General features: G+C 33.4%; 1 protein-coding gene across 2 annotated transcripts in view; it reads left to right on the top strand.

The window, feature by feature from the left end:
• The window catches only part of LOC108907965 (intron-binding protein aquarius), a 94,184-nt gene that overhangs the window by 57,020 nt on the left and 10,251 nt on the right, over nt 1–26,913 (top strand). For both annotated transcript variants that reach the window (XM_018711852.1, XM_023454738.1), the window contains exons 6-12: nt 14,345–14,458; nt 14,513–14,616; nt 14,676–14,787; nt 14,838–15,051; nt 15,102–15,150; nt 20,260–20,495; nt 23,458–24,091. In XM_018711852.1, the coding sequence (XP_018567368.1) occupies nt 14,345–14,458; nt 14,513–14,616; nt 14,676–14,787; nt 14,838–15,051; nt 15,102–15,150; nt 20,260–20,495; nt 23,458–24,091 (1,463 nt within the window). The remainder of the gene's footprint in view (nt 1–14,344; nt 14,459–14,512; nt 14,617–14,675; nt 14,788–14,837; nt 15,052–15,101; nt 15,151–20,259; nt 20,496–23,457; nt 24,092–26,913) is intronic.

Genomic DNA, 26,913 nt, shown 5'->3' with positions numbered 1-26,913 from the left:
GCGATTGAGAGATATTGCAAAAAAATGATTTCCATTCCTCCCTCTTCAGTGGGTCCCTGTGACCTTAGGAAGCATTTCCGGACCCATGTTCATATGAACTTTTTTACTTAGTTTTGATCGTAGAGTCGGCCTGTTCAGGGTTGGCAGCTAATTATGAGACACCCTGTATTGATGGTAAATTTCGTTTTGTTCCATTTCAAAAGACGTACAAAGTGACATGTTGTAATAATATTAGTAAACAAAATATCCCTGTTATTTCTCCCTTCCCTAATTGTAATATGAATGATTAATAGAATTTGCCTATAATAAATTAAAATTACCTGAATCACGCCAAATTCCGCATTGCTGCATTGCACTGATAGGCCATTTGTCGACAACTGAATTTATGGCCAGGTCGCCCAGTGCGGCTATGTTTGTGCCGCGTTTGTCCGCGCGCTCATTCTTCAACTGGGCGACCAGACCTGTATATGGGTATGGCTAAATAAATGTGGGACAAGTTTTTCAAGTATTTCAGTGCCGAGTTGCTGCGTCAGCGACCGAAAATGGTACATACTGCCAACCTCTTGTTCTTCAATTGAGATCGGAAAGACTATAAAACTGTGGCACTTATTTCTGGGTCACACTGTATAATAGAATTAGTTTCTTCCGCCGCTTCCCCAAAATCCCTCAAAATAATGGAATGACTTCCGTCAACCTCTCGTAGGGTCATCCTTGCGATCACAGAGTGAAGGAAAAGGTATTATATAATTTGCATAGTCGACCATATAACTTTGATGTGTAATAATAACAAGAATTTTTATTTTTCGTGGTAAACGTCAGTAGTTTTATTGAATTGTGACTAAAAATGATAAGATGCCATACCAGCGGCTAGAACTTTGATCTAGGTCGATTATTCCTGTGGTAGATGAGTATTTTGTTTCCGAAATATCAGAACCTCTTAGTAATGTTCTGATTCATAACTGAACTTTATAAAAAAAATAATATTTTGAAAAATTTGAGGATATTTAAATCATCGGCGTCGCCCAAAGTTAAATTTTCATGGACAATTTTTTCCACAAGGTTATTTCACAAATAAATCTGGTTTTTGTTAATTTGAAGTACTTGGGATGTATAATAAGCGTAGGCGTAATGGAAAAATAGGTATATGAAGTATATTTCCAGCGCTTCTATATTAATTCGTTAAAAGAATATGGACATCTGTTCCAGTACATGATTTAATACTAGGGTTTCTGATTTCTCGGCCTACTTTTTTTCTCGGGTCTCGAGAATTCTCGACTAGGAGTTCCCGGGAAGTCTCGAATTCTCGAGAAATTTCTAAAACTTAAAAAAATCATAATTTTGGTATTGCAATGCGAAATATAAACATGCTATTATACTTAACAATCATCATTAACATTTATTATTTATTCAATATTTTTATTAATTACTTATGTTTCTACTTCTACTAACAAAACTAAATTAAACTTTGAGTTTCTTCTTAAAAACCTTTAACTTGTTTTTTTATTAAACACTTTCAATATACTTATGTTTATTTCAATGTTTTTGAATCGTAGTTTTCTTCCAATAATAATTATTAATAATCATTAATCATGCAGTCTTTTAATTAAATAAATAGTAAATAAGGAATTTAACCGAAGAAATCTTAAAAAAAAAAAAGCTTTAATTTAAAGATACAGAAGCGTTCTTCCTATTAATTTATCACTTCAACATTAGGTATCTGCTTATAATAAAATTTCTACACAGACTTATAACTAGGTACAGGGTGATTCACTATATTTTGACCCCCCTTTAACTTTTTTGTTTTAAGAGTTATAAAAAAATGTGAAATACAAAAGTTGCACGATTTTTTATGAAATTTTCGAATATGATAGTAGAAAAACAAATGAAGTTCAAACAAAATGGCCGCGGATGTTAACTTTGTTAATTTAAATGGAACACCCTGTATATTTTTACACATTTGGATAGAACGTTCCCTGTCGAGCACAGTCATATATGGTTTGTTGGGTCCATCTCTAACAATAAGCGAGATAATATTAAAAAACGAAAAGAACGTTTTTTATTAAGAAAATAAAATATTTTGTAATTGTTGGACGTTTTTCGGGCATTTCTGCCTTTTTTCCAATTACGTAAGGATTTAGATTTATTTGCAATATATTTTGACATATCGAACATTGATATAGTCCAAAATGGGTATAAGTATTTTAACTAAATCGCACTAATTAGTCCGTGAGGGGCTTATTTACTCATGGACAATGTTATATGGTAGGCCGTGACAGTGACAGGTAATATTATGACAACATTGTTATTGTTTGACAGTTTGTATTATTATTTATTTAAAATGGGTTACACAGAAGTAGAAAATTTAAATATTATAGGAATTAAGATAGAGTAGTTAAGATATTCTCCATAGTTTATTTTAATTCCTAATAATATTTCAATTTTCTACTTCTGTGTAACCCATTTTAATTAAATACTAATACAAACTGTCAAACAATAACAATGTTATCATGACATTACTACCTGTCACTGTCACGACCTACCATATATAAGATTGTCCATGAGTAATTGGCCTCACACGGTCTAATTAGTGAGATTTACTTAAAATACCTATACGCATTTTGGACTATATCAATGTCCGATATGTCAAAATATATTACAACTAAATCTAAATCCTTACGTAATTGGAAAAAAGGCAGAAATGCCTGAAAGAGGTCTAACAATTACAAGATGTCTTATTTTCTTAATAAAAAAACATCATTTCGTTTTTTAATATTATCTCGCCTATTATTAGAGATGGACCCAACAAACCCTATATGACTATGCTCGACAAGAAACGTTCTACCCAAATATGTAAAAATATACAGGGTGTTCCATTTAAATTAACAAAGTTACCATCCGCGGCCATTTTGTTTGAACTTCATTTGTTTTTCTACTATCATTTTCGAAAAAAATCGTGCAACTTTTCACATTATTTTTATAACTCTTAAAACAAAAAAGTTAAAGGGGGGGTCAAAATATAGTGAAACACCCTGTACATTAAAAAAATAAGAATCATCAAAGTAAACTAAAACTTAAAATAAATAATTCATGAGCTGGTAGAGAAACCACTTTAACCGCTCAGTTATTTGTCGAGAAACGAATTGAACGCATGAACGAAACGAACTCCAGTCAAGAACTTAAGACGCGCGTGATTTTTAAATTTCTCGATTTCTCGACACTTTTTTCTCGTCTCGAGTAAGGCCAGATTCCCCGGGAATTCTCGCTTCGAGAAGTCTCGACCAGAAACCCTATCTAATACACGTATTACATAAATGTGGTTCTAAAGAATGCTAGAATAAGCTGGCCAACAATAGTGATATTTAAAGTGATCTAACATTTTTTAAACTGACAAAACTCTGCACTGGCGGTATCTACAGTGTGGCCCATTTGTTTTTAAGCCACCTTGTATAATCTTGATTTATTGTACGATTTTAACCGGATTTTTTTTAAGATGTAGAGCGTGATGAAGTGTGCTTTGTGAAGGAACATGAGCGTGATCCCACAAAATACAAGGCGTACTACGTCCGTTCTTAGTAGTAAAATTCTAATGTTTCATATTAGAGATTTTTTGGGAAAAAATATATTTACGCCACTGGATTCACGACCCCCCAAAACGGGCCAGTACCAAATTTTATCAAACAATTTTAGAAAATATCGATTTTGTAGCCGAATAAAATAAACACAAGTCTACTTTTTTCTCATTAATTTATTGTTGATATCAAGTTGTCCATGAAATAAAACAAACTCAACCATTTCCGAGAAAAAAAAATTATCAAAATCTCCAATATTGACATAACATAAGTAATGGCAGTCAAACTTCTTACATCCTGTAGGTATATAGTAATGTGGTATTATAATAATTTTGAATGATCTTAGTTTTAACAAATTAAAAAATATAATAATGAAACTGAAATCAACAAAAGTTAAATAATTATATTCTCGTCACTTCAATCAATCCACCATTTACTTCTATGCACGTCTCAATTCTTTTACGTACGTTCGTAATTACTTTTTGTATTTGGTTTGCATTATCCTAGCACATAGTTCGTGTACAGTTTGTGGTCCCACTACATTTAGTGTAAATGACGGTTAACTTTGATCGACTATAACTACGTAAACTGGCCAATCGATCTTTTTTTTTTAAAGGAGTGTCTTTCCAATAACTTTTAAAACCTGCTTTAAAAAATTTGATTTGATTGAATATCCACAAAAGTTATTCTAATTGTTTATAAGTACAACAATTCGACCAATGTTTAAACAAGCGCCAGAGCTCTCCTGATTGACAGATCCGAATTTTTCAAAAAGCATTTAAAAGCTTGAAAGCCCTTCTAACGAGCGTTCAAATAAAAACGTGGTCAAGTTGGTTGTGAAAATTTGGACATAGGGCGTAGCGTATAGCAAATGAACTTAAACGTCATCTGTCAAAGCGCTATATCGCCGCTATCAATTTGAATATTTTCGTTTTAAACAGCGTTTAAAATGGTGTTTTCTCAAGAACAAAAAGTGTTTATCATAGAGTCCTACTTTAGAAATGGACGCAAGATTGATGGAATATGGAAGTATTCTATTGAGGAATGTTTCATAGAATTTCAAAATCAATTTCCCGGCGTTGTTGAGTACAAAATTTTTCAAAGTGCAGTTCAGCGTTGCGTTAATGTTTTTTGTGAAACGGGCAGTGTAGCAAAAAAAGAAGGAAGCGGCCGACCTAAAAAGCGGACTGAAGAATTAAAAGAAAATGTCCAACAAATAATGGAAAATGCGCCAAGAACTTCTGTACGTGTTTTATCACAAATGGTGGGAGTATCAGTCGGTACCTGCCACACAGTGTTAAAAAAAGATTTGCGTTTGTTCTCCTATCGTTTAACTTGTCAGCAAGAACTTCATGAAGTTGATTTTCCGCGACGGGCTATATATTGTGAATGGTTTTTAAACAACTACGGTGAACATAATATCACCTTTTTTTTCTGATGAAGCCTGGTTTCATTTAAGTGGTTACGTAAACTCACAGAATATGAGAATGTGGTCTTCTGAAAAACCAGATACCTTTTTTGTCGAGGGCCCTCTACACGCTCATAAAATTGGAGTTTGGTGTGCTCTCAATCGAAGGAGGATTTATGGACCTATTTTTTTTAATGGTACTCTTACTGCGCAAAAGTATAGAGAAGAAATTATCGCTCCTTTTGTTAACCAGCTGGAAGAAAACGAAATTACAAACTTTTACTTTCAACAAGATGGCGAAAGGGCACATACGGCAGGCGAGACGATGAATATGTTGAGGGAAGTTTTCCAAAATCGACTATAAGTCTCAATGCTGAACATGAATTTCCATCGAGGTCATGTGATATTACGCCGTGTGATTTCTTTTTGTGGCTTTACCTTAAAAACACTATTTTTGAACTGCCTATTCCTGATTTAAACCATCTGCAGGCTCGACTTATAGACAAGATTCGTGAAATTAACAATACCCCGAGCATCTTAGAAAATGTCTTTAATTCTTTGAGGAACAGGTGTGAATTGTTTGTTATTGTTATCACGATTATTCTTTAAAATAAAGTTATATAGTCATTAACATTATTGGAACTGACAGCTGCTATACAGCTCATTGAGAAATGAGGTTAAGTTGGTCGCTATAAGCTACTCCCTACGTCCAATGTGTCAGAGCCAACTTCGACCACGTTTTTATTTGAACGCTCGTTATATGTGATTAAATTTTCAAGTATCTAAGGGCCTTGGTTTTTGCTGTGCAAAATTTTGAAAATTTGCAATTTTTTTTTCAAAATCTGGATTGCAAAATTATTATGCAAAATCTATCTAACCGATTTTGATGAAATTTGGTGTGATGATTCTACATAACATGAAGTTTTCTTGAACCAAGTATGAAGGTCCTATACCCAATTTAAAGACCCCAAAAAAATTCCCTAAAAAGTAATGCTTTTTAACCCCATTTTTGTCGATTATTTCGATTTTTACAATAATAATCATGATTCATTCGATTTGTAACTAGTCATGTTTTGTAAAAAATTTAATTACAAACATTTTTTTCCTCTTCCATTTTCGCCTAAAACCAACTCTTGAAAAGATACATAATTAAATTGGAAGAAAAATATGACATTTTTCGAATTTTTTTAACATATTGTGCCGCCAAAAGTTAATCCTACGTTTTTCTTTATGCGCATAGAAAAATTTTAATTTGATATTTGAAAGCCAAAAAACCAAAAATCTCCGTGGATATAGGATTTACCCAAACCAAAACAGATACCGCTTAGTCTATAATGGCAAATCGCAAATGCGTTCTGAAATTCATTATTAAAAAATTTATAAATCTCTTCGCATTCAAATTGCCGTCAAAAAAGTAAGTTCCAATTATTATTCTATTATTTCTGTCTTATCTCCGTATATCTTCAATTTGGTAAGGTTTTGTTAATTTTCAACGGTTCCACTGCGTACCAGTTTAGTATTGAATCTAACCGTTGAGTGAGGAAATCATTCACTCAACGATCTAACTCACCATACCAGCTGTATCTGCTATTTTCGTTATTAAAATGAAACAGATGTTTTTGTCGAGATAAATAGTGTTACAAGTTCTATGTTTTTACAGTGTGGTACCTAGATAGCTCATAATTGCGACTTATTAAGGTTTTTAGATGTGGATGTTAAAATTTTGCACTTGAAACTAGTGACGCAAATCGTTTTGTTTAATTTTTTAGTTTACAAAATTAGTGTTATAGGATTTGTTATTGTTACCAAAAATCTGTTTGGAAAGGATTTGAAGGGAAGCAGCATATCTCTAAGAACTATTTAAATGACTTTAGTCACATTTTAATAGTTTTTAGGAATAGGATTGCATAAACACATAAATATGTAATGAATAACCGGTTGATTATAATTATATTTATGTAGTAGGTATCTGAAATATCGCTATGCTTAATTTCCGGAAAATAATTCATATTTGTGAATGAAAGAAGATCTAAATTAGGATAGTCATAAAGCATTGTTTCTTAGAACTGTAATAAAAGTATATACAAACCAGCGTTACCAGATTTTTTTTCGGACAAAGCGGGATTTTGAAACCTTTTGAATAAAAAAGCGGGATTCTTTCCTCCAAAAACGGAACATACTAAAAAAACGTATATAATCAATAGTTTTTAACTACTTATCTTTTTATTCGAGTTTCAAATTAAGTGCATATGTAGGGTTGCCAGATCTATTTCATGACAATCTCCAAAATCGGGACGTCTGGCAACGCTGATACAGACTGTCACCTAACGAATATTACATGCTTCAAGGCTATAATCTAGAACCCAAATGATGTCGATTTAACCAAACTTGCTTAAACGAAAAATGTCGCAAAAAAGTTACAAGATATTAAAGTTTCTTTTTCTATTTCTTGTTTCTCCTTAATTCAGAACCCAGTTGTCCGAATTGAGCAGAATTTGCTGTTGCTTAATTTCTAATAAATATTTTCTGTAATATCATCATAACCGAGCATAATTTCGACTTTCGATAGGTATACATACATTTTTTGTGTAGAATAAAATTCTCTACCTGTTTCCGATAGTTGCGTGTAAAAATTTAAACGCACGAAAGAGTTACAGAAGAACATTCACAAAGGGTTGTAGTAAAATGAACGCCCTGTATGATTTAACCTAATAGGAACATAATCACTGCATACTTCATGAAAAGAAATAAGCGACAGTAAATTTTGCTCAAATTTGTTAACTGGGTTCTGAATTAAGGAGAAAACAAGATATACAAAAAAACTTTAACGCCCTATTACTTTTTTTCGACATTTTTCGTTTAAGCGGGTTTGGTTAAAGCGCCGCCTTTTGGGTTCTAGATTATACCCTTCAAATATGTAACATTCGTTAGGTGACTCCCTGTATATACGTACTAAACTAATGTAAAAATTAAAAAAAACATTTTGAGCCTCTAACATTGTAGTTTTTAGATCTTTCGATCGTAATTTTTTTTATTTTTCCTTATTAGATAACTTGTTTATTCAGCTTCAATTTCCCTTTTTTTTTAATTTCGATATCGGTCTTTTAATGGAAAAGGATCCTTTTGTCGTCAATCATCGATATCTCGGCGACAAATGGCCGCACAGAGAATTAAAGGGCAGTTTCGAAAACTGTAATAAATTTCCTATAACATTCTGCCGCAACTTTTCCAGAAAAAAATTTTTTTTCATCTTACACGAATTCGCTACGGTTCGCTAGATCGAGATGAAACTTCACAGGGTTCTTCTGGGTTTATCGAACTGTAAAAGTCATGTATAACATTAGTCATTTCGTGAATATTTCTAATTTAGCTGTTAATTTTCCAAAAAAACATAAGTTACCCTTTTTTCCTGTTTTATATCATAGGAAATTTATTCCAGTTTTCGAAACAGCCCTTCAATTCTCTGTACAACTATTTGTCGCCGAGATATCAATGATTGGAAGACAAAAGGATCCTTTTTCATTAAAAGTCCGATATTTCGATGAAAAATGGTCATATCGAAATTTTAAAAAAGGAAATTGAAGCTGACTAAACAAGCTACCTGGTCCATGCAGTGGTTAAGCTGAAAAAAAATTGCAAATCCGTAGCTTCTAAAATATTTCGACCGAAGGATCTAAAAACTACAATTTTAGAGCTTCAAAATGCTTTTTTTTAATTCCCGATACGCCCATTTTTCACCTAAATACAGTTTGTCGAAAATTACGGAAAAATTTCGGAAATTCTTTTGACCCTTTCATTTTTTGCATTAGTTTATATAAAGTATATTTTCTACGCCTACCAATGTAAATGACGACATGCACTGTAACGAGCTATGTGCCTAGTCCAAATATACAAACAAACAAACAAACAAACAAATGCAAAAACAAAAACATTCGCCCAAAAACAAAAACCAACATTAACGAAACATTTTTGATTGCCCCTTGAACAAAGATAAACACAGAAGTGACTACATTAGAAAATATTATTCATTCGATTTCAGTATTTCACCAAATTTTGTGGTTAGAATACCTAATCGGGTCAGTTATTTTTATATATTTTTTTTATTATTAGAATCCAGTTTGCAACCACATCAAAAACCCCAGTGCAAAACTACGTAATAATTTGTCGTTATCTGTCCCATCTCGAAAACGAACGTGAGAGAATGAAAAATTTTCTTATTACTTATCTTACATCAGCAATATCGCATGTAGGTTGGCATTGTTTTCATATTTGTAAACATAGAAATAGGTACCCCAGATCGCGTGTCGCCTCTTTATTTAAAATTATGACACCTATACAATAAGATTACGATATTATATTTATCATTTATTGTTTTTTTAATTTATCTCGATATGAAAGTACGTAAATAATTTTTTTTTTTCAGGGAATTCATAAATGTAACAGGGAGATAAAGAAAACAAAGGGCTGTCGATAGAAAGGAACTTATGTTCGGCCTTGTTTTATATTTTATTTTGTCAACTGAAGGAAAACTTACGCCTGACCTGAAGTCAGCAGAACTATTTTAATCGAGGCAGAGATATCAATTTTTTTTCTACGAAATGTTGATCATAAAATAGCGCACATGTCTTATTTTTTATGCCAATTCCGAAATAACATTGTCAAATTATGTTCATAATATAATAAATTTAGTTCATCGTCATTCATCGGATGTCAAGTTTCAAGTAATTTGGGCCATCTGTTTAAGAATTTTTTTTAATCGAAAATCTGCTATCGTCGATTTTAATGTATGCCACATTTGCCTTGTGATGAGGAACTATAACAAACCTTGGTACATTATATTTTCCAGTTATTAAAATGGAATATGTAGAAACATTTTTCCTTTTGCGTGTATTTATGAAGAACTTATACATGTTAATATATATGGTTGATTGCGGAATAAGGTTTAAGTAACAGGTTTTAACGTGATTTCACAAATCTACAACATCTCAAATTGCATCCTTTTCATAGAATATTTAAAATTTTTAAAAGCTTCGAGTCGTAAAAACAATAAAATAACTCCTTTTTTATTATACTTCTTTGAAAACACCTTATTTTCATCAGTTTTCTCGGTCTCTGATTATTTCCGTGCGCTAAATAAAAATATCGAACATATGGCTTTAAAATAGAAATATACAGCAAAGTAAACTAAATGTTGTATTTTAATTCGTAAATGTTTGAATATTTAGATACATTTCTGTAATATTTTTTGACGTTCTTCGGCAACCATGTTGATGGGAATCGGCGCTGATTTACTCACTCTGAAAAGGCACGAAGGATGGCGTTCTTCCAATGTAGCAGAAGAAGAAACTGCAGTTTCACTAAATGAAATCCTGTGCAATAATACGAATTACACAATAAATATAACCATTAATAATAACAATTCAAAGTAAAAACATTATTAGTTGGAGCTATAAACTAATAGTTTGTTAGTTAATTTTCAATATTCTTACTTTACATGGTTTTTTTTAATTCCTATAATTGTTATGAAAATAAAAATGTTCCAAGTTTCCTTCGTATGTCTTTTTTTATGTTAACTAATGCAAAAAACTAAAGGGTCAGAGGAATTTCCGAAATTTTTACGTGATTTTTGACAGACTGTATTTAGGGGAAAAATGGTCGTATCGGGAATTAAAACAAAGCATTTCGAAGCTCTAAGATTCTAGGTTTTAGATCTTTCGGTCGAAATTTTTTAGGAGCTGCAATCCTATAAATAATTTTGGACGGACTTGGAAAAATTTTTTTTAGCTAAGCCATTGCATGAACCAGATAGCTTGTTTATTCAGCTTCAATTTCTTTTTAATAGAAAAGAGAATTGAGGGGCAGTTTCGAAAACTGGAATAAATTTCCTATAACCTGCTGTAGCAACATTACGGAAATTTTTTTCATCTTTTACACGAATTTAAAAAAAACAGGAGAAAAAGGGTATTTTTGATTTTTAGAAAATTGACGGCTAAATTAGAAATATTCACGAAATGACTAATGTTAAGTATGACTTACAAATAAATAAATAAACGAACCATTTCTTTGTTTCAAACAAACTTTTTGAAAAAAAATAAAGGGTCACATTTTTTGAGCTTAAACACATAATGATTATTAAAATGGGATTTTTTTTTTAAGTATTCTCACATTTTTACCGCAAATCACGTTTAAATTGATACAAAAAATTTTTTAAGTTTTTTTCAAAGAAAAAGGGTAGTTTTGAAAAAAACTGTTTTTTAAGTGATTACAGAGTGCACAAACATTAATTACAAATTTGTCTTAAAAAATGGTATGAATCGGGGTCGAAATCTGGTTTGGGTCATGAACTTTAATTTTAATTTAATTAAAAGTTGTTGAACGGAAGCATAGGATGGAAAAGCCGAATCGTGCTAGAAACAATTGGATTTTGTTTTCTTCAAGGTCCGGAAGAAAACAAACAAAAAACTTCAAAAATTTCCGAAAATGTTTCGAACATTTTTTTTTTCAATTTAAACTTTTTGCTGTAAAAATGTGAGAAAACTTCAAAAAAATGTTTTTCCCCATTTTAATCATGATTATAAAGTGTTTAAGCTAAAAAAAGTGACCCTTAATTTTTTTTTGACTGTTTGAAACAAAGAAACTGTTCGCTAGATCGACATGAAACTTCACAGGGTTCTTTTGGATATATCGAACTGCAAAAATCATATTTAACATCATCAGTTCGTGAATATTTCTAATTTAGCCGTCAATTTTCTAAAAAAAAACATAAATTATCAATTTTTTTCTGTTTTTTAAAATTCGTGTAAAAGACGAAAAAAAATTTTTTTCCGAAAAGTTGCGGTAGCATGTTATAGGAAATTTATTTCAGTTTTCGAAACTACCCTTAAAATTATCTGTGCGATAAGCCAAGCAAAAAAAAATTTTACTCGAAAAAAGTCCTATCCGCGAGATTATTGTAAGATTGTCTAAAGGAACATAATACAAGACATCTCTCATCTCGTGAATCAAACAATTTTAATACCTAACTTTTCTATTTAAACATTGTATTTTTTTGCCAGCTATTCATTGCATCTATTTTCAGTGATGTAGCATAAATAGCAACAATTTTATTCAAATTGTTTATAAGCGATAAACACACGGTTTTTTAATGCACAATTTGAGATTGTTAATGTCAAAAAAACGTTGATATGTTTGGTTGAAAATTACCACCTGTACAGAGGCTTAATGTTCATAACTTTTGGAGCCTCCGTTATAAACAAATTGAATTGTGGAATTGTGCGAAAACTATTGCACCTACAGCGCCCATTTTTGGCATACTTTTAAAGTATGATAAAGCCCTCAACTTGTCATAGGTTTTATAAAATTTTAACAATAAATGCGATTGTTATAAACAAATTAAAAAATGGGCACTTCTTGTTTTTTGCAATAACTTTTTTGTTTATTAGCCGATTTTAATTTAACAAGTCTCATTTTGTAGATAATGTTATTCCCTACAAGCTGTCCGAGAGTCACTTTTCGCTAAAATTGATGGTTTTCCCTACAAAGTGAAAAAACTATTTTCCTCACTTATTTGTTTAAATAGAAAAGTTAGCTAATAAAATTTTTTACATGTCTTGTATTATGTTCCTTTGGGCAATTTTACAATAATCTCGCGGATAGGAATTTTTTCGAGTTTCTCTTTTATTTTCGCTAATTTTCCTGGTGTAGCGACCATTTGTCGCAGAGATATCGATGATTGAAGACAAAAGGATCCTTTTCCATTAAAAGTTCGATAATTTGATGAAAAAATATCTAAATTAAAAAAAAAGGAAATAGAAGCTTAATAAACAAGCTATATGGTCCATCAATGGCTTAACTGAAGTCCGTGAAGTCAGAAAAAAAAAATTTTTGTCGTGCTATTTTTTAGAATTGCATGATAACCGTAGCTACTAAAATATTTCGACCGAAAGAATCTTAGAGCTTTAAAATGCTTTTTTTTTAATTCCCGATACGACCATTTTTCTCCTAAATACAGTCTGTCAAAAAGTAATTCTGTAATTTTTTGCATTAGTATAATAAAAATATTGTTATTACGTCCGTGTATTTTTCCGTTCTTGCATGACTTCATACACGTACGGAAAAATCCTTATTTCCAGACTTCTAATTAATTATACTATTTCTGTCTTTTTAATTACTTAGCTGATGTAAACCGAAACAACAGATTTTAATTAAGTCTGGTATGTCCGTTATATGATTATTATTCGTCTAATTAATAGCGAGATTAGTATTTCCTGCGATAATAGTATTAAAACAAAATCCGACAATTTTTCTAGAAGGGATTAAGTACCATTAGAATTTCTCCCTCCAAAAATTGGCTTACATCTCGGTAATGAGAAATCATAGAGACTTACTCAAATTCATCTCGAGCAGATTGTTTTATTCGAAGTCAACTAGATGACCACTTCTGTGAAGCAGAAAACGCTGATCGAAATTTTCAACTATGTTACAAATCCAACCGCTTAAACTGTCTAGAGCCGCAATATGTTCCAAGCGTCCCAAGCCAAAACAGACAATATCCGGAGAGCCAAATGATGTTGCTAGAACATGATAACATTCACGAGACGTTGAAAATTGTATCCCATTTTCGCGTAAACACTGAGAATGCCGCGGCACAAGAACGAGTTGCCTTGCATAAATCTAATAACGAGCGTTCAAATAAAAACGTGGTCAAGTTGGTTCTGAAAATTTGGTCGTAGGGCGTAGCGTATAGCAAATGAACTTAAACGTCATCTGTCAAAGCGCTATATCGCCGCTATCAATTTGAATATTTTCATATTTTCGTTTTAAAAAGCGTTTAAAATGGTGTTTTCTCAAGAACAAAAAGTGTTTATCATAAGAGTCCTACTTTAGAAATGGACGCAAGATTGATGGAATATGGAAGTATTCTATTGAGGAATGTTTCATAGAATTTCAAAATCAATTTCCCGGCGTTGTTGAGTACAAAATTTTTCAAAGTGAGGTTAAGTTGGTCGCTATAAGCTACTCCCTACGTCCAATGTGTCAGAGTCAACTTCTACCACGTTTTTATTTGAACGCTCGTTATAAAAGCTAGATTCCATGATGAGGAAGTCAACAGTTATGAATTGTACAAATCGGGATCAATCCATATACAAGAGCAGTCCCCGAGAATTGACGGAGTCACCACCAAGCGTGATCGAATGTCGACTCTGGTATCTCTGGCCAGTGGGCGTACACTTCCCAACTATATTTGTGCAACTTTAGGTTTAATCAAAGATTTATTCCTGTTTTATCAGACAATATAACATTGTATTTATATATATTCATTCTTTGATTTCTTTTTGTAAAGACGCTACTTCTTTTCCTGTTCCAGCTTCTGGACATGCTGAAATTCTACACGAGATTCGAGATCAGCGACGAATCCGGCGATCCCCTTACAGATCACGACATGACGCAAATCCATTATTCCAACATTACTTCCCTGCAGGTAAATATTTACATCGATTTATGCGGAACAAAGTTTCTATAAATTTCATTTCAGAAAGCGGCTTTTTCCAAGTTTCCAGACTTGAGGAATTTCGCTTTGGCCAACGTAGCCAGTGTCGATACAAGAAAAAGCTTGGAAAAACATTTCGCTCCCCTTACGTAAGCTCTACGTTATAGAATATTCTCGTCGGTCTTTTTAATTTCATGCCTTATTTTAGCCAAGAAAAGCTTAGGCTCATCGCTACCTATTTAAATCTCGTGCCACCTCCAGAGAAAGAGGAAGAATTCAACTGGTGTCGATTAGATGAAATTTTCTTGAGGGAGTTACTGGTTAGTATCTGTTCTAAAAAGCAAATTCGTGTAATAAAGTTCCTTCATAGATTTTTCGTCATGAAAGGCGAGCATCTCAATTGGAAGCCCTGAATGAGATGCCACTGTATCCGACGGAAGACATAATCTGGGACGAAAACGTGGTGCCGACCGCTTATTTTTCCGGGGAAGGTTGCCTGGCACTCCCCAAGCTGAATCTGCAATTTTTGACCCTTCAAGACTACCTCCTGAGGAATTTTAATCTCTTCAGATTAGAGTCCACTTGTGAGTTTGTTTCTTTATCAGTGACAGTTTGCTAACGCCATTGTTTTCAGATGAGATCAGGCAAGATATCGAGGATGCCATAAGCCGACTTTGTCCTTGGTAAGTTGACGTAATAATAGCAGCTTCGTTGAGTTCTAGATCTTATTCATATGCCAGATATCGCAAAATAACATAACATGTTACGTAGGTGTTTTATTTAAACTAGTAATACTTGGAATAAATAAGTAGGTGGTTAAAGTCTAAACTTTTCTCCAATCAGAAACTTCTGCGCTGTGTTTGTTTATTGTATAAATCAATACAGTGTGTCTCATAATTAGCTGCCAACCCTGAACAGGCCAATTCTATGATCAAAACTAAGTAAAAAAGTTCGTATGAACATGGGTCCGGAAATGCTTCCTAAGGGCACAGGGACCCATTGAAGAGGGAGGAATGGAAATCATTTTTTTGCAATATCTCTCAATCGCGTTGTGATAAATGAATGAAATTTGGTATACACAGCTAAATTTTGATGAGCAATTTGATGGACTAATCCATTTATTTCCACAAGGTCCATTGGGGTGGGTACGGGGGGGCCCTTGGTACTTTGCGTGTGTAACTTTTTCATCTTTGACTTTTTAACAAATTGGACAGCAAATTCCGTTTTCCCGAACTGTTTTACGTTAAAAAGGTACTCTTGTTTCAAATCGTTATCTTTAACGGTTTCTGAGAAAATCGCTCTTGAATTAATCCCACTTTGGTCAATTTCATAGTAATTTAAACAAAAAAAATTTTTTTGTTTAAATTTAATCTAATTTTAATAAAAAAATAATAATAAAAAATTAAATTAAATAAAAATTAATCCTTTAAATGGAAAAGAGAGGAAAGGAAAATTATTATTATTATTTTTTGTTTAAATTACTATGAAATTGACCAAAGTGGGATTAATTCAAGAGCGATTTTCTCAGAAACCGTTAAAGATAACGATTTGAAACAAGAGTACCTTTTTAACGTAAAACAGTTCGGGAAAACGGAATTTGCTGTCCAATTTGTTAAAAAGTCAAAGATGAAAAAGTTACACACGCAAAGTACCAAGGGCCCCCCCGTACCCACCCCAATGGACCTTGTGGAAATAAATGGATTAGTCCATCAAATTGCTCATCAAAATTTAGCTGTGTATACCAAATTTCATTCATTTATCACAACGCGATTGAGAGATATTGCAAAAAAATGATTTCCATTCCTCCCTCTTCAATGGATCCCTGTGCCCTTAGGAAGCATTTCCGGACCCATGTTCATATGAACTTTTTTACTTAGTTTTTTTTGTAGAATCGGCCTGTTCAGGGTTGGCAGCTAATTATGAGACACCCTGTATAGTCCAACCAAATTACACTTGGAGAAAAAAAAATTGTTACCTGGACTACTATAAGTGGAAATAGTAAAAGGGCTTATGGTAAACCTAAAAAAAATAAATGCGTGAACAGGGGCGGCGGAGGGTTGATTTGGGGGTTAGAAAAATTGTATCATTGGGATTTCTGGCGAAAGTTGAGGTCAAACAAAAAAGTATCCTATACAAAAGTTGTAGAACTTGTAAAAATCTACAACTTTTGTAGAAGTCACTTTTTAACATGACCTCAAAATTTCCGAGAAAAATGCGAAAAACAGGTTTTATTCTGATTTTTCGTTTTTTATTTCTCATTTCCAAAAATGATTTAATTTTAACGAAACTTGGTGAAAGTATACCTTTTTGTGTCTTAAATAACCACACATTTTTTTAGATAAAAAAATCAAGAAGTTTCTGATTTTCATTTTTTTCGGCCTGAATACTTTTTTTTTCAAAGAAAAATTCTACTTAGAAAAATCATCTTACAGAGTTTTGCCGTTAATCATTTTTTTCGTTTTGACATTTAATTTTTGGTGAAATAAAAAAATCTGTAATCACGGTTCAAAAACATGCTCAAAAATGCAAAAAAAAAAAATAAAAAAATTTTTTCAGTTATTGTTGATAATTTGTTTAAATTAAAAAACATTCAAAAACCGATTACACCATTCAATTCTACGGAAAAAAACTGTGTCTCATTGTTTGACCCAAAACTTTATTTTTGTACAGTATTGCTATAAACATCTAAGTCGAATTACAAATGCACAAATGATAAATTATCTCTGAATTATTTGAGATTTCAACAATACAAAGTATTAACTGCAAAATCTACTGTTGACGCGAAATCCGAAAACCCGAAATTTTGCAAAATCCTTTTATTTTTTTCTGGCTTTATTTGAAAACGAATTTTAAATAAATTGCAATTTTACATTGCCACTTTTTTCTCTCTATCCAATGCCGTCAACATTTTTGCAATCCGACGTTTCGTCTTCGAGGGACCATCATCAGATTAATTTTTTTAAATATGTTGCTGCTATTAATTCTGAATGATATTACTATTGTAATCGCTTAAAAAGGTTTTTACCTATCATTTAAAATTTTTCCTGAGTACGGCTCTGAACGCTTTCAAAATAACTGTATCTATTGGAGGAGAGAGAGAGAGAGAGAGAGGAGAGAATAAAAGTCAATACAATACGAAATATCCAACAATTTTTTTTAATCAATAATTTAAAAAGTTGTACCTAATAAAAAAATAATACGAATTTATGAAATATTTTATTATTTCTAATTAGTATTGCTAATAGTAGTAAAAAAATTGTTGGATATTTTGTGCGGTATTAACTTTTATACTATTATGACTTCATCCAACAGATATTTTGAAAGCGTTCAGAGCCGTACTCAAGAAAAATTTGAAATGATAGCTAAAATAAGCTAAAAACTATTTAAGCTATTATAATACTAATATCCTCTAATTCAGAATTAAAAATTACTAGATTTTGTCATAAAAATAGTAGCGACGTGTTTAAAAAAAATTAACCCGATGATGGCCCCTCGAAGACGAAACGTCGGATTGCAAAAATGTTGACGCCATTGTATAGATCGAGAAAAGTGGCATTATAAATATGTAATTTATTTTAAAATTAGGTATAAAAAAACACAACTTTTTTCTAATCTGAGCCACCCCGTATCTCTTACCGTTTCGTAGTTCCTAATGCTATCCCATCTTTATCTTGGACACACTGTATATCTATGAATTCATCAAAATTTAAAAAAATAAGTACACTAATCGATCCTACGTAAAAAAAAATTATTAATTATTTTATTTATTCACTATTCGACTTGTTTATAGCAATACTGTACAAAAATAAAATTTTGGAAAATGGGACAGTTTTTTTTGTATTTTTTCCGTACAATTGAATGGTGTAATCAGTTGTTGATTTTTTTTCAATTTAAACAAATTATCAACAATTACTAAAAAATGTATTGCTGCGTCATTTTTTTGCATTTTTGAGCATGTTTTTGAACTGTGATTACAGATTTTTTTATTTCACCGAAAAGTATATGTCAAAACGAAAAAATGGTCACCAGCAGAACATTAATTTTTCTAAGTAGAATTTTTCTTTGAAGTAGTGTTACAGACCGAAAAAAATTAATATCTCGGAAACCTTAATTTTTTTATCTAAAAAAAATTATGGTTATTTAAGACACAGATCAGATAAATCACAGAAAGATATACTTTCACCAAGTTTCGTCAAAATTAAATTATTTTTGCGGAAATGAGAAATAAAAACAAAAAATCAGAAAGATCTGTTTTTCGCATTTTCCTCGAAAATTTTGAGGTTATGTTAAAAAGTGACCCCCCTACAAAAGTTGTAGATTTTTGTATAATCTACAACTTTTGTATTAATACTTTTTTGTTTGACCTCAACTTTCACCAGAAATCCTAATGATACAATTTTTCATAACTTTTCAACCTCTCAAATCAACCCTCCGCCGCCCATGCTCGCGCATTTTTTTTTTTTTTCATTTATTATAAGCCCTTTTACCATTTCCACTTATAAAATTCCAGGTAACAATTTTCTTTTTTTTCCTCTAAATGAGTTATTTCGATCGGTCTAATATTATTTACAATGCTTTTAAATTGAAAATGTGCAGATTTTAATGTTGCTGACACAAAATTCCTAAGACTGGAGAAAAGTGCCACAGGCTGGCAACAGTGTTGTAGTGTCCGGGCATGTATGTGCGTGTCATGTGTCATGTGCGTGTCATACCAGAAGATAACCTAACCTTATTATTTTAAACTTTATCATTAATTTTATACATTCTTGATATTAATTCTGGAAATAAGAATAAATCGCAAGGAGCCAGGTCTGGCGGGTGAGGAAGGACAGTAATCTGATTTTTGGCAGATAACTAATTGACAAACTGAGTATGCGGACATATTGTCATGGTGCAAGAACCATAAGGTGTTTCGCCACAACTCTGATCTTTTTTCTTTTTTTGTCTCTTTGTTTGGTCTCTAACCGTTGTAAATCGCCTTGATTGCACACACGGTTCACTGTATCACCTTGAGGCAAGTATTCAAAAGCACAATTCCATTAAAGTCTAAAAAAACAGTGAGCATCACTTTGACATTGAATCGAGACTGACATGCTTTCTTGGGGCTTGGAGATCATTTGCCAGTCCATTGTGATGACTGAAATTGTGTCTCTATGTCGTAACCGTAAACCTAGCTTTCATCTCCCGTTATGTTCCTTTGAATGAATGTTTCATCTTCATTGGGTTGTTCAAGAAGTTGCCGACAAACGTCCACACGACTATCTTTTTGTTGTTCGGTCATCAAACTAGGAATAAATGCAACTCGATGCATGTTAATTTTTTCGGTCAAAATTTCATGACATGACCCAATTAAGATGCTAACCTCTTCTGCAGTTTCTCTGACAGTCAAATCGGCGATTTGCACGCACCAGGTCTTTGACTTTCTGAACACTGGAGCCATCAGTTGAAGTTGAAGACCCTTCTGGTCGAGAATTATCTTCAACTGACCGGCGACCACTTTTAAATCGTGAAAACCATTCGTAACTTTACGTACGAGCCAGGGATCATCTCCGTAAGGTTGTTTCAAAATCTGGAACGTTCCAGAAAATCGTACATTTCAAAAATCGTCATCAATACTTAAACACTGCACTCAAATAACAATATCACGAAAACTAAACGAGATGTCAACAATCCAAGAACATGTGCTTACAGAGGAGGTTATGTGCAACGCGCTGCTGCCAACCGCGTGTCACGAAATATGTCCGTTGGCGCGCAATTCAAAAAATTTATCATTATTATTAACTTTGCGTTAGGAAAGCAGAAGATGGCGGCGTTTACTGGGGCGGATGGGCTAGAATGGCCCAGCCGATCATAAACTTCGCGGTGGTGGAGGTGGCTAAGCCGAATATAGGGGAGAAGAGACCTAGCAGGGTCAGGGCTGACGTGACGGTCAATCTGGCCGTAAGGCCGGAGATTAAGGGGGAATGGGAGAATCTACGGAAACACGACGTCTGCTTTTTGATTACCGTGAAGCCGCCGAATCCTATAGGTGAGTGAATGTCGTTTACGGTTTACTTCTCTTTTTATTTCGGTGTCTAGAGTTAGTGGAATTATTAAATTTCCAGAAACGATAAAACGATTAGTTAAAAGTCCAAGTGGTTGAATGCTCTCGATAATGCTTACATTGTTAAATTTATAGATCCAGATTAGATAATGTTTATTGTAAATACGATATTTATGCCACATGAGTAATATCGATAAGAAATTGATAGTGCTAATCCCATTATCCATGAACGCCTTTGTGAGATATACAGGATGGACTTAAGTACATTTCAGTAGCATAAAGGTTGAAAAACTACTGCCTAAAAGAACCAGTCAAGGACTATTTGTTTCAAACTATTTTTTGCGTAACCAAAAGTCGCACGCTGAAAAAAGCAGACAAATTAAAAATCGTATAATTATTATTATTATTATCTGCTTCATTTTGAAATTGTTTTACCATTTTTGTTATCAATGTTTATTATCTAAAAACCTACCTTTGTATATTTTTATACAAAGTGACCCATTTTTAATTCGACTCTAATAAAAAAATATTTCGAACAAAAGTTATCAGGTTTCGAGGAGGTCAAATTATGGTGACCTTAAATTTGACCTTGAAGTCAATTATGAAGGTCATTTTAAGATCAACCTTCATTTTTTAAATGGAAACTGTAGTATAACAACCCCGGGTTCGATCGAAAAAAAATAAACGTAGTTGTGGCCAAAAATATGTGATCGTCATAAGGAATACCTACGTTGTATACATCCATTTTTAATTGACCGAAAGGCGTTGGCTACTAACTTTAAAAAGGGGAAGTATTGTTTAATTTTATAGAACAAAAGCAGAGTAAATACAACTTTATTATTTACGTACAACAGTCTTCAAATCAAACATGACAAATAGAATGAACAACAGAAACATTAACAACCATTTAACATAAAATGAGAGTGCCAGACTCACCTAGAGCTCCTGTGGAGAAAGAGCATGGCAGAGAAACCCACGATCGTTGCTCTAACTACCCAAACATAAATACAAAACAACCGCTAACAAAAGGCATAAATTAAGATCCTTTGCTAATGATAAATAACACCCGGCTTATTTAATATCTCACTAAATGTCACGTGACTCGAATTAGACATACACACTTCCAAGTAAAACTGAAGAGGTTTGGTGTTAGTTAGCCGGCAAGGCCGGAAAGTACTGGAGTCCGATACGGGAGGCAATCCAGAGTTGAGATTTCGAAAGATCTGTTTATCAATTCTTTTTTGTATTTTAATTATTCTCTTTACAGATTTATTCCTCTCGGTCGAAAATGTTGGTAAATTCAACAAGGCTCTTATATGCGTATGACATAAAGTGAGCACAAGAAATGCTTTATTATTTGTTTTTCGAACAATGTAATCATGACAAAACAAGTTAAATGTGAAACAAAGAAGTTGTTGTTGCAATATCTGGGCAGTCACGCCAATGTATATACATTTTAACATATAATAAATAATGAGCAATCGTTAATAAAAATTGTAACAATTTTACTTTAGAAAAATATATGCCCTTGAACATAAAGCAATGGAAGCTAAACATACAAAGAATTATTATCATGAAACATCTATAACCATCACAATCATACGATTACATAGAACAATTAACAATAAAGTACTTAGAGAATAATTTCCTGCTAATTAATACGGGTTAAACACTTTGATTTTTCACTATTTTGCCACACTGCCCGCCGATCGTCTTACTCCCATCTCCACACTGTTCTCACTTCAACTATTTAGGCTTCCTTCCAGAATTCCCCACCTAAGCGTTTGTTTTTGCGCTTCCTTCTACCAACTGTCAATATTACGTTTTCATTATTGTACAACACCCATGTAACAGGTGACGTCGAAGTTGATACGATAAGTATGGTTTTGTACAAAACCCATCTTTTTTATTGCAGATTCGTATTCTGCGGAAAAAATACGTAACTTTTGTTTGAAGCATTTTTTGAAAATGCTTCGTCCTCTCCAGAGTGTGCAGTACTTTTACTTCTCCATTTTAATTCTCATGCTAATATCTCGAGAAATAAGCCGGATGGTGAAAAATATTTCCAACAAAAGTTGTCGGGTTTCGGAAGGATCAAATTGCTATGATCTTGAAATTAATCTTAAAATCAGCTATCAAGGTCAACTTTGATTTTTTAAATGGAAACCTATATTTTTGTTACAAGAAGACTTCAAGAAAAATGTTTCATACAAAAGTTATGTATTTTTTCCCGCAGAATACGAATCTTAAATAAAAAAAATATGAGTTTCCATTTAAAAAATTAAAGTTGACCTTGATAATTGACTTACGGTCTGGTACATTAAAATGGGACACCTTGAATATCTGATAATCAATAAGTAACTTTGATTGGGGTCATATTTATACAGAGTCTACCTTTCATCTTTAGAATATCGTACGTTTCTTTTCTCAAATATACAGGTTCGGAAAGTCCCCATGGTACATCGGCCGTAACGTGAGAGCGATAAAGTATGTCCGTGCGATAGACAAGGATGGTTACATTGAAGACGTTTCATAATCTGAATAGTCACTGCCATTTCTAACCCGAAACAGGCGATGACTATTCAGATTATGAAACGTCTTCACTGTAGCCATCCTTGTCTATCGCATGGATTTCTTTACTTTACTTTGTCGCTCTCATGTAAAGGCCATGTGGATTTTCCAGCCCTGTAGAACTACATTTCACGTGTAATATTTTTTATTTCATGCGTATCATTTGCGGTTCAATTTTATTGGTTTTTATTTTTACCGTGGATTAATTTTAAAAGATTCCCACCAATTCGGCAGATGAAGTGGCTGAATGCGAAAAAAGACATAGTTACTATATTTTGTTTAGAATTTTTAACTTTTTTAATAAATGTTATAAAGTAGGCCACGGTAAAGGTATCTTCATCTGTCGACGCGACCCTTACACAATTTCTTTCCTTAGGCACGAAGTACAACATCAAAGAACCCTTCATCCCCCAAGTGGGATTACAGTACATCAGGGGTTGCGAAATAGAAGGCATGCTAGACAGTAACGGCAGGGTTATAGAGGACGGTCCCGAACCCAGACCGGTACTACCGGGCGACCAGAGAACCTACCGCGTCTGGTTGGACTGCAACCAATACCGAGACGACATGAACAGCACCAATCAGGGCAAGGAGGACGTTTACGAGAACTTCAACGTCCTGATGCGAAGGAAACCCAAAGAGAACAACTTCAAGGCCGTGCTAGAGACCATAAGGGAGCTGATGAACACGGAATGCGTCGTACCGGAATGGCTGCAGGACATAATTCTGGGTTACGGTGATCCGAGCGCTGCGCATTACACGAAGATGCCGAATCAGATTCCTACGGTGGATTTCAACGACACCTTCATCGACATGGACCATTTGAGGTCGTGCTTTCCGCAGTACGAGATCAAGGTGAAGACCGACGATCCCAAGAAGCTGGTCAGACCTTTCGGGTTGACGTTCGAGGATCTGGGGAAGGAAGGTGAAGAGGACGTAAAGAAGGTTATCGTCGTCGAGCCTCACGTTATTCCCAGGAGAGGGCCTTACCTCTTTAACGAACCAAAGAAGTAAGTATTTTCGCATCCTCACAGGGTGATTTATTAGAATCCAGTAATACTTTAAAGGTTTGTCATGTAAAGGGGTCACCTGTAAAGTTTCAAAACAATCCGAGCACATTTATTAATTAAAAACTGACTTTATTTATTTGTAAAGTGCCGTTCATTTCGTATAGTGTTCCAATATGTTTAGCCTTCGCGCACGCGCACTTGGAAAGCTTTTCTTGTTACGAGCGTCTATTTCTACCTTTGATATCGTGTACAAAAAGACGGTGGCCGCGTTTTTCTCTTATATACCTATATATACAGGGCGATTCAGTCATAATGTCATTAATTTTAACCACGTATTCGGAAGGCTTAATAAAGACAGAAAATCAGAAAAGAAGTTTTTACTCGACTTAAAAATGAAGGAAATCGACCCCTAACTCCCGCTAAGAGGGCGGCCCTGCCAGATGCCCACATGCTCGGAAAATGTTGTAACGTATGTCACGAACAAATCGTTAGCTGAAGCGAACAGCGTTGCCAAGTTCACATTATAATCTGTGGTTCACATTTACTTAATCCGCTTACGGATACATATGTACGAAACCAATAAAATGCAAGTAAATAAAGGATCATGCTGCATTTTATTATAAATCATTTTAATAATTGTACAAACTTAGTGCAAAATGTTTTAACAAGCCTGACTTCTCGAAGTCAACTTCCGTTAAAAGAAAATAAATAAAGCGGAGGTTTGTAGGCACACCGTATTTTATCAAATAAAAAGAGTCGGCACACTAAATACCCGAATATACAAAATATACTACACACGGTTACAAAACCATTCTAAAAATACTGCCCTCAATATCTCCCGCATTTTTCCCGCAAAGTAATGAACATCACATCCTAAAGATGGAGAGGGGATGTGGATTGGAAAGACACAGACACACGAAACCGTTGGTTTAGTCTATTTCCAATTGTTTAAAGTGTCAGTCGTGATGGCTTTGTATACGAATGCCGAATATGTGGATATGGTGATTTTATACGGAGAGTGTGTACAGAACGCAACTCCCGCTGCAATTGAATATCGCAGGCGTTTCCCTGATCGACAGAACTTCCCAAGCCCGCGGACAATTGTACAAGTCTTCGTGAGACGGGTTCTATCATACCGCGCAGAGAACGTGCATGAGACATCGACAAAATGACTTAAATGTGATAGAGGCTGTTTTAAATGTGGTCGAGGAGTAGCGTACAATTTCCACAAGAACAATTTCAAGACGATTGGAGATATCACAAACCAAAGTTTGGCGGATATTGCGCGAGAATTCACTCAACCCGTCCCATTTTCAAAAAATTCAAGCTTTAGAACCAGCTGATTTCCCCAATCGTTTTGAATTTTGCAATTGGTTCCTAAATCGAATTGCAGCAGGACCCAACTTTATTAACAGAGTGCTCTGGACGGATGTATGCTGTTTTACTCAAGCTGGCATTTTAAACAGGTAAAGAACATTATTTTCTCAAAAACAATAAGTACCTACCTAGGTTACACCAAAGTTTACGTTTATTATGTAACTGCATGTTGAATAATAAATAAATACTAAAACTGTATTATTTAACATAATAAATTATAAAACGTGAAAACGTTAATAATATTAAAAGTGATAAATTGTGATAGCCGTACATTCGAAAACAATCGTCCCTATTCATTACATTAAATTTGATAACACGATTTTCCTTTGATAAAAGACCGACAACTTTTTACTCTACATGGAATACGATCCTACTACAGTTCGTATTAGTCTAGGAGCCAGATAGGGTTTCGTGTACTAACTATAAAAATAAACTTTTTACAGCCATTACAACATTTAATTTGTTGATAACAATTAAACTGACCACTTTCAGGCTTTGCGACCAAATTTTTTGGATTCAAGAGGTCAAAATAGTTAAGATAAGTTGTTTGTAGCCGTAGCACTCTGAACGGAACCCTATCTGGCTTCTAGACTATAGAGCACGTGCAAATTTTAGAAGGTTAGTGACCTAGAAACAGGTTAGCCTAGGTCGGAAACAATTACAGAGTTGTTTATTTGTCTCCGTCCGATTGTTTTTTATCTTCTATTACTTACAGTCAATATTTAAATACTACATACATTTCACCCTCTCTTTATAATTTATCTAGTGAGTGTTGTTTTTTATGTCATTATTTCTGTAATGAAATTGAAATGGTTATGAAATGAAATTTAAATTATTTGAGCTGTTGGAGTTCAATATTAAATTTTATTTAAAGTGAAACAGAGCTAATTTCTTTTCAGCCATTTGGTCAGATGAAAACCCACACTCTACTCGTCGGTTTAGCTTTCAGAGGAGATTCGGTGTCAATGTATGGGCAGGAGTATGTGGCGATCTTTTAATTGGGCTAAATTAAAAAATTAACATTATGATGTTAATAAAAACTGATTTTTGGCAAGGCATGCTCAGACCTCCTCGAGGTTCTGGCTGGGCAACAATAACAATTTAATATATTGATTGCATAATTATAAAAAATAAATTATAGCATTTTAAATTATTATTGGCTGATGTGAGTAAACCGTTTATTTATTGTCTTTATATGAGCGAAAATATATAAATATGACAACATTGCATCTAGGGCGCCTTGTTCATATCGTAGCCTGCTGACGTCAACCGGCAACAGCCTGAAAGTAAGTAAGTAATGATTTGAAAATATTTTTTTTCAGCTTAAATATGCATTTAATTTTTTTTTAATCACGCCATCGTATTATACTAATTTTTCTCTATCTGCTCTTAAAATCAATGATATCATGACTGAATCACCCTGTATATAAATCGGTCTGTAAAAT

The sequence above is a fragment of the Anoplophora glabripennis genome, unplaced genomic scaffold (assembly GCF_000390285.2).
Source record: "Anoplophora glabripennis isolate ALB-LARVAE unplaced genomic scaffold, Agla_2.0 scaffold11, whole genome shotgun sequence".
NCBI lineage: Eukaryota > Metazoa > Arthropoda > Insecta > Coleoptera > Cerambycidae > Anoplophora > Anoplophora glabripennis.
Note: the sequence above shows the minus strand (reverse complement) of the source record. Positions and strands in the feature narration are given on the sequence as shown.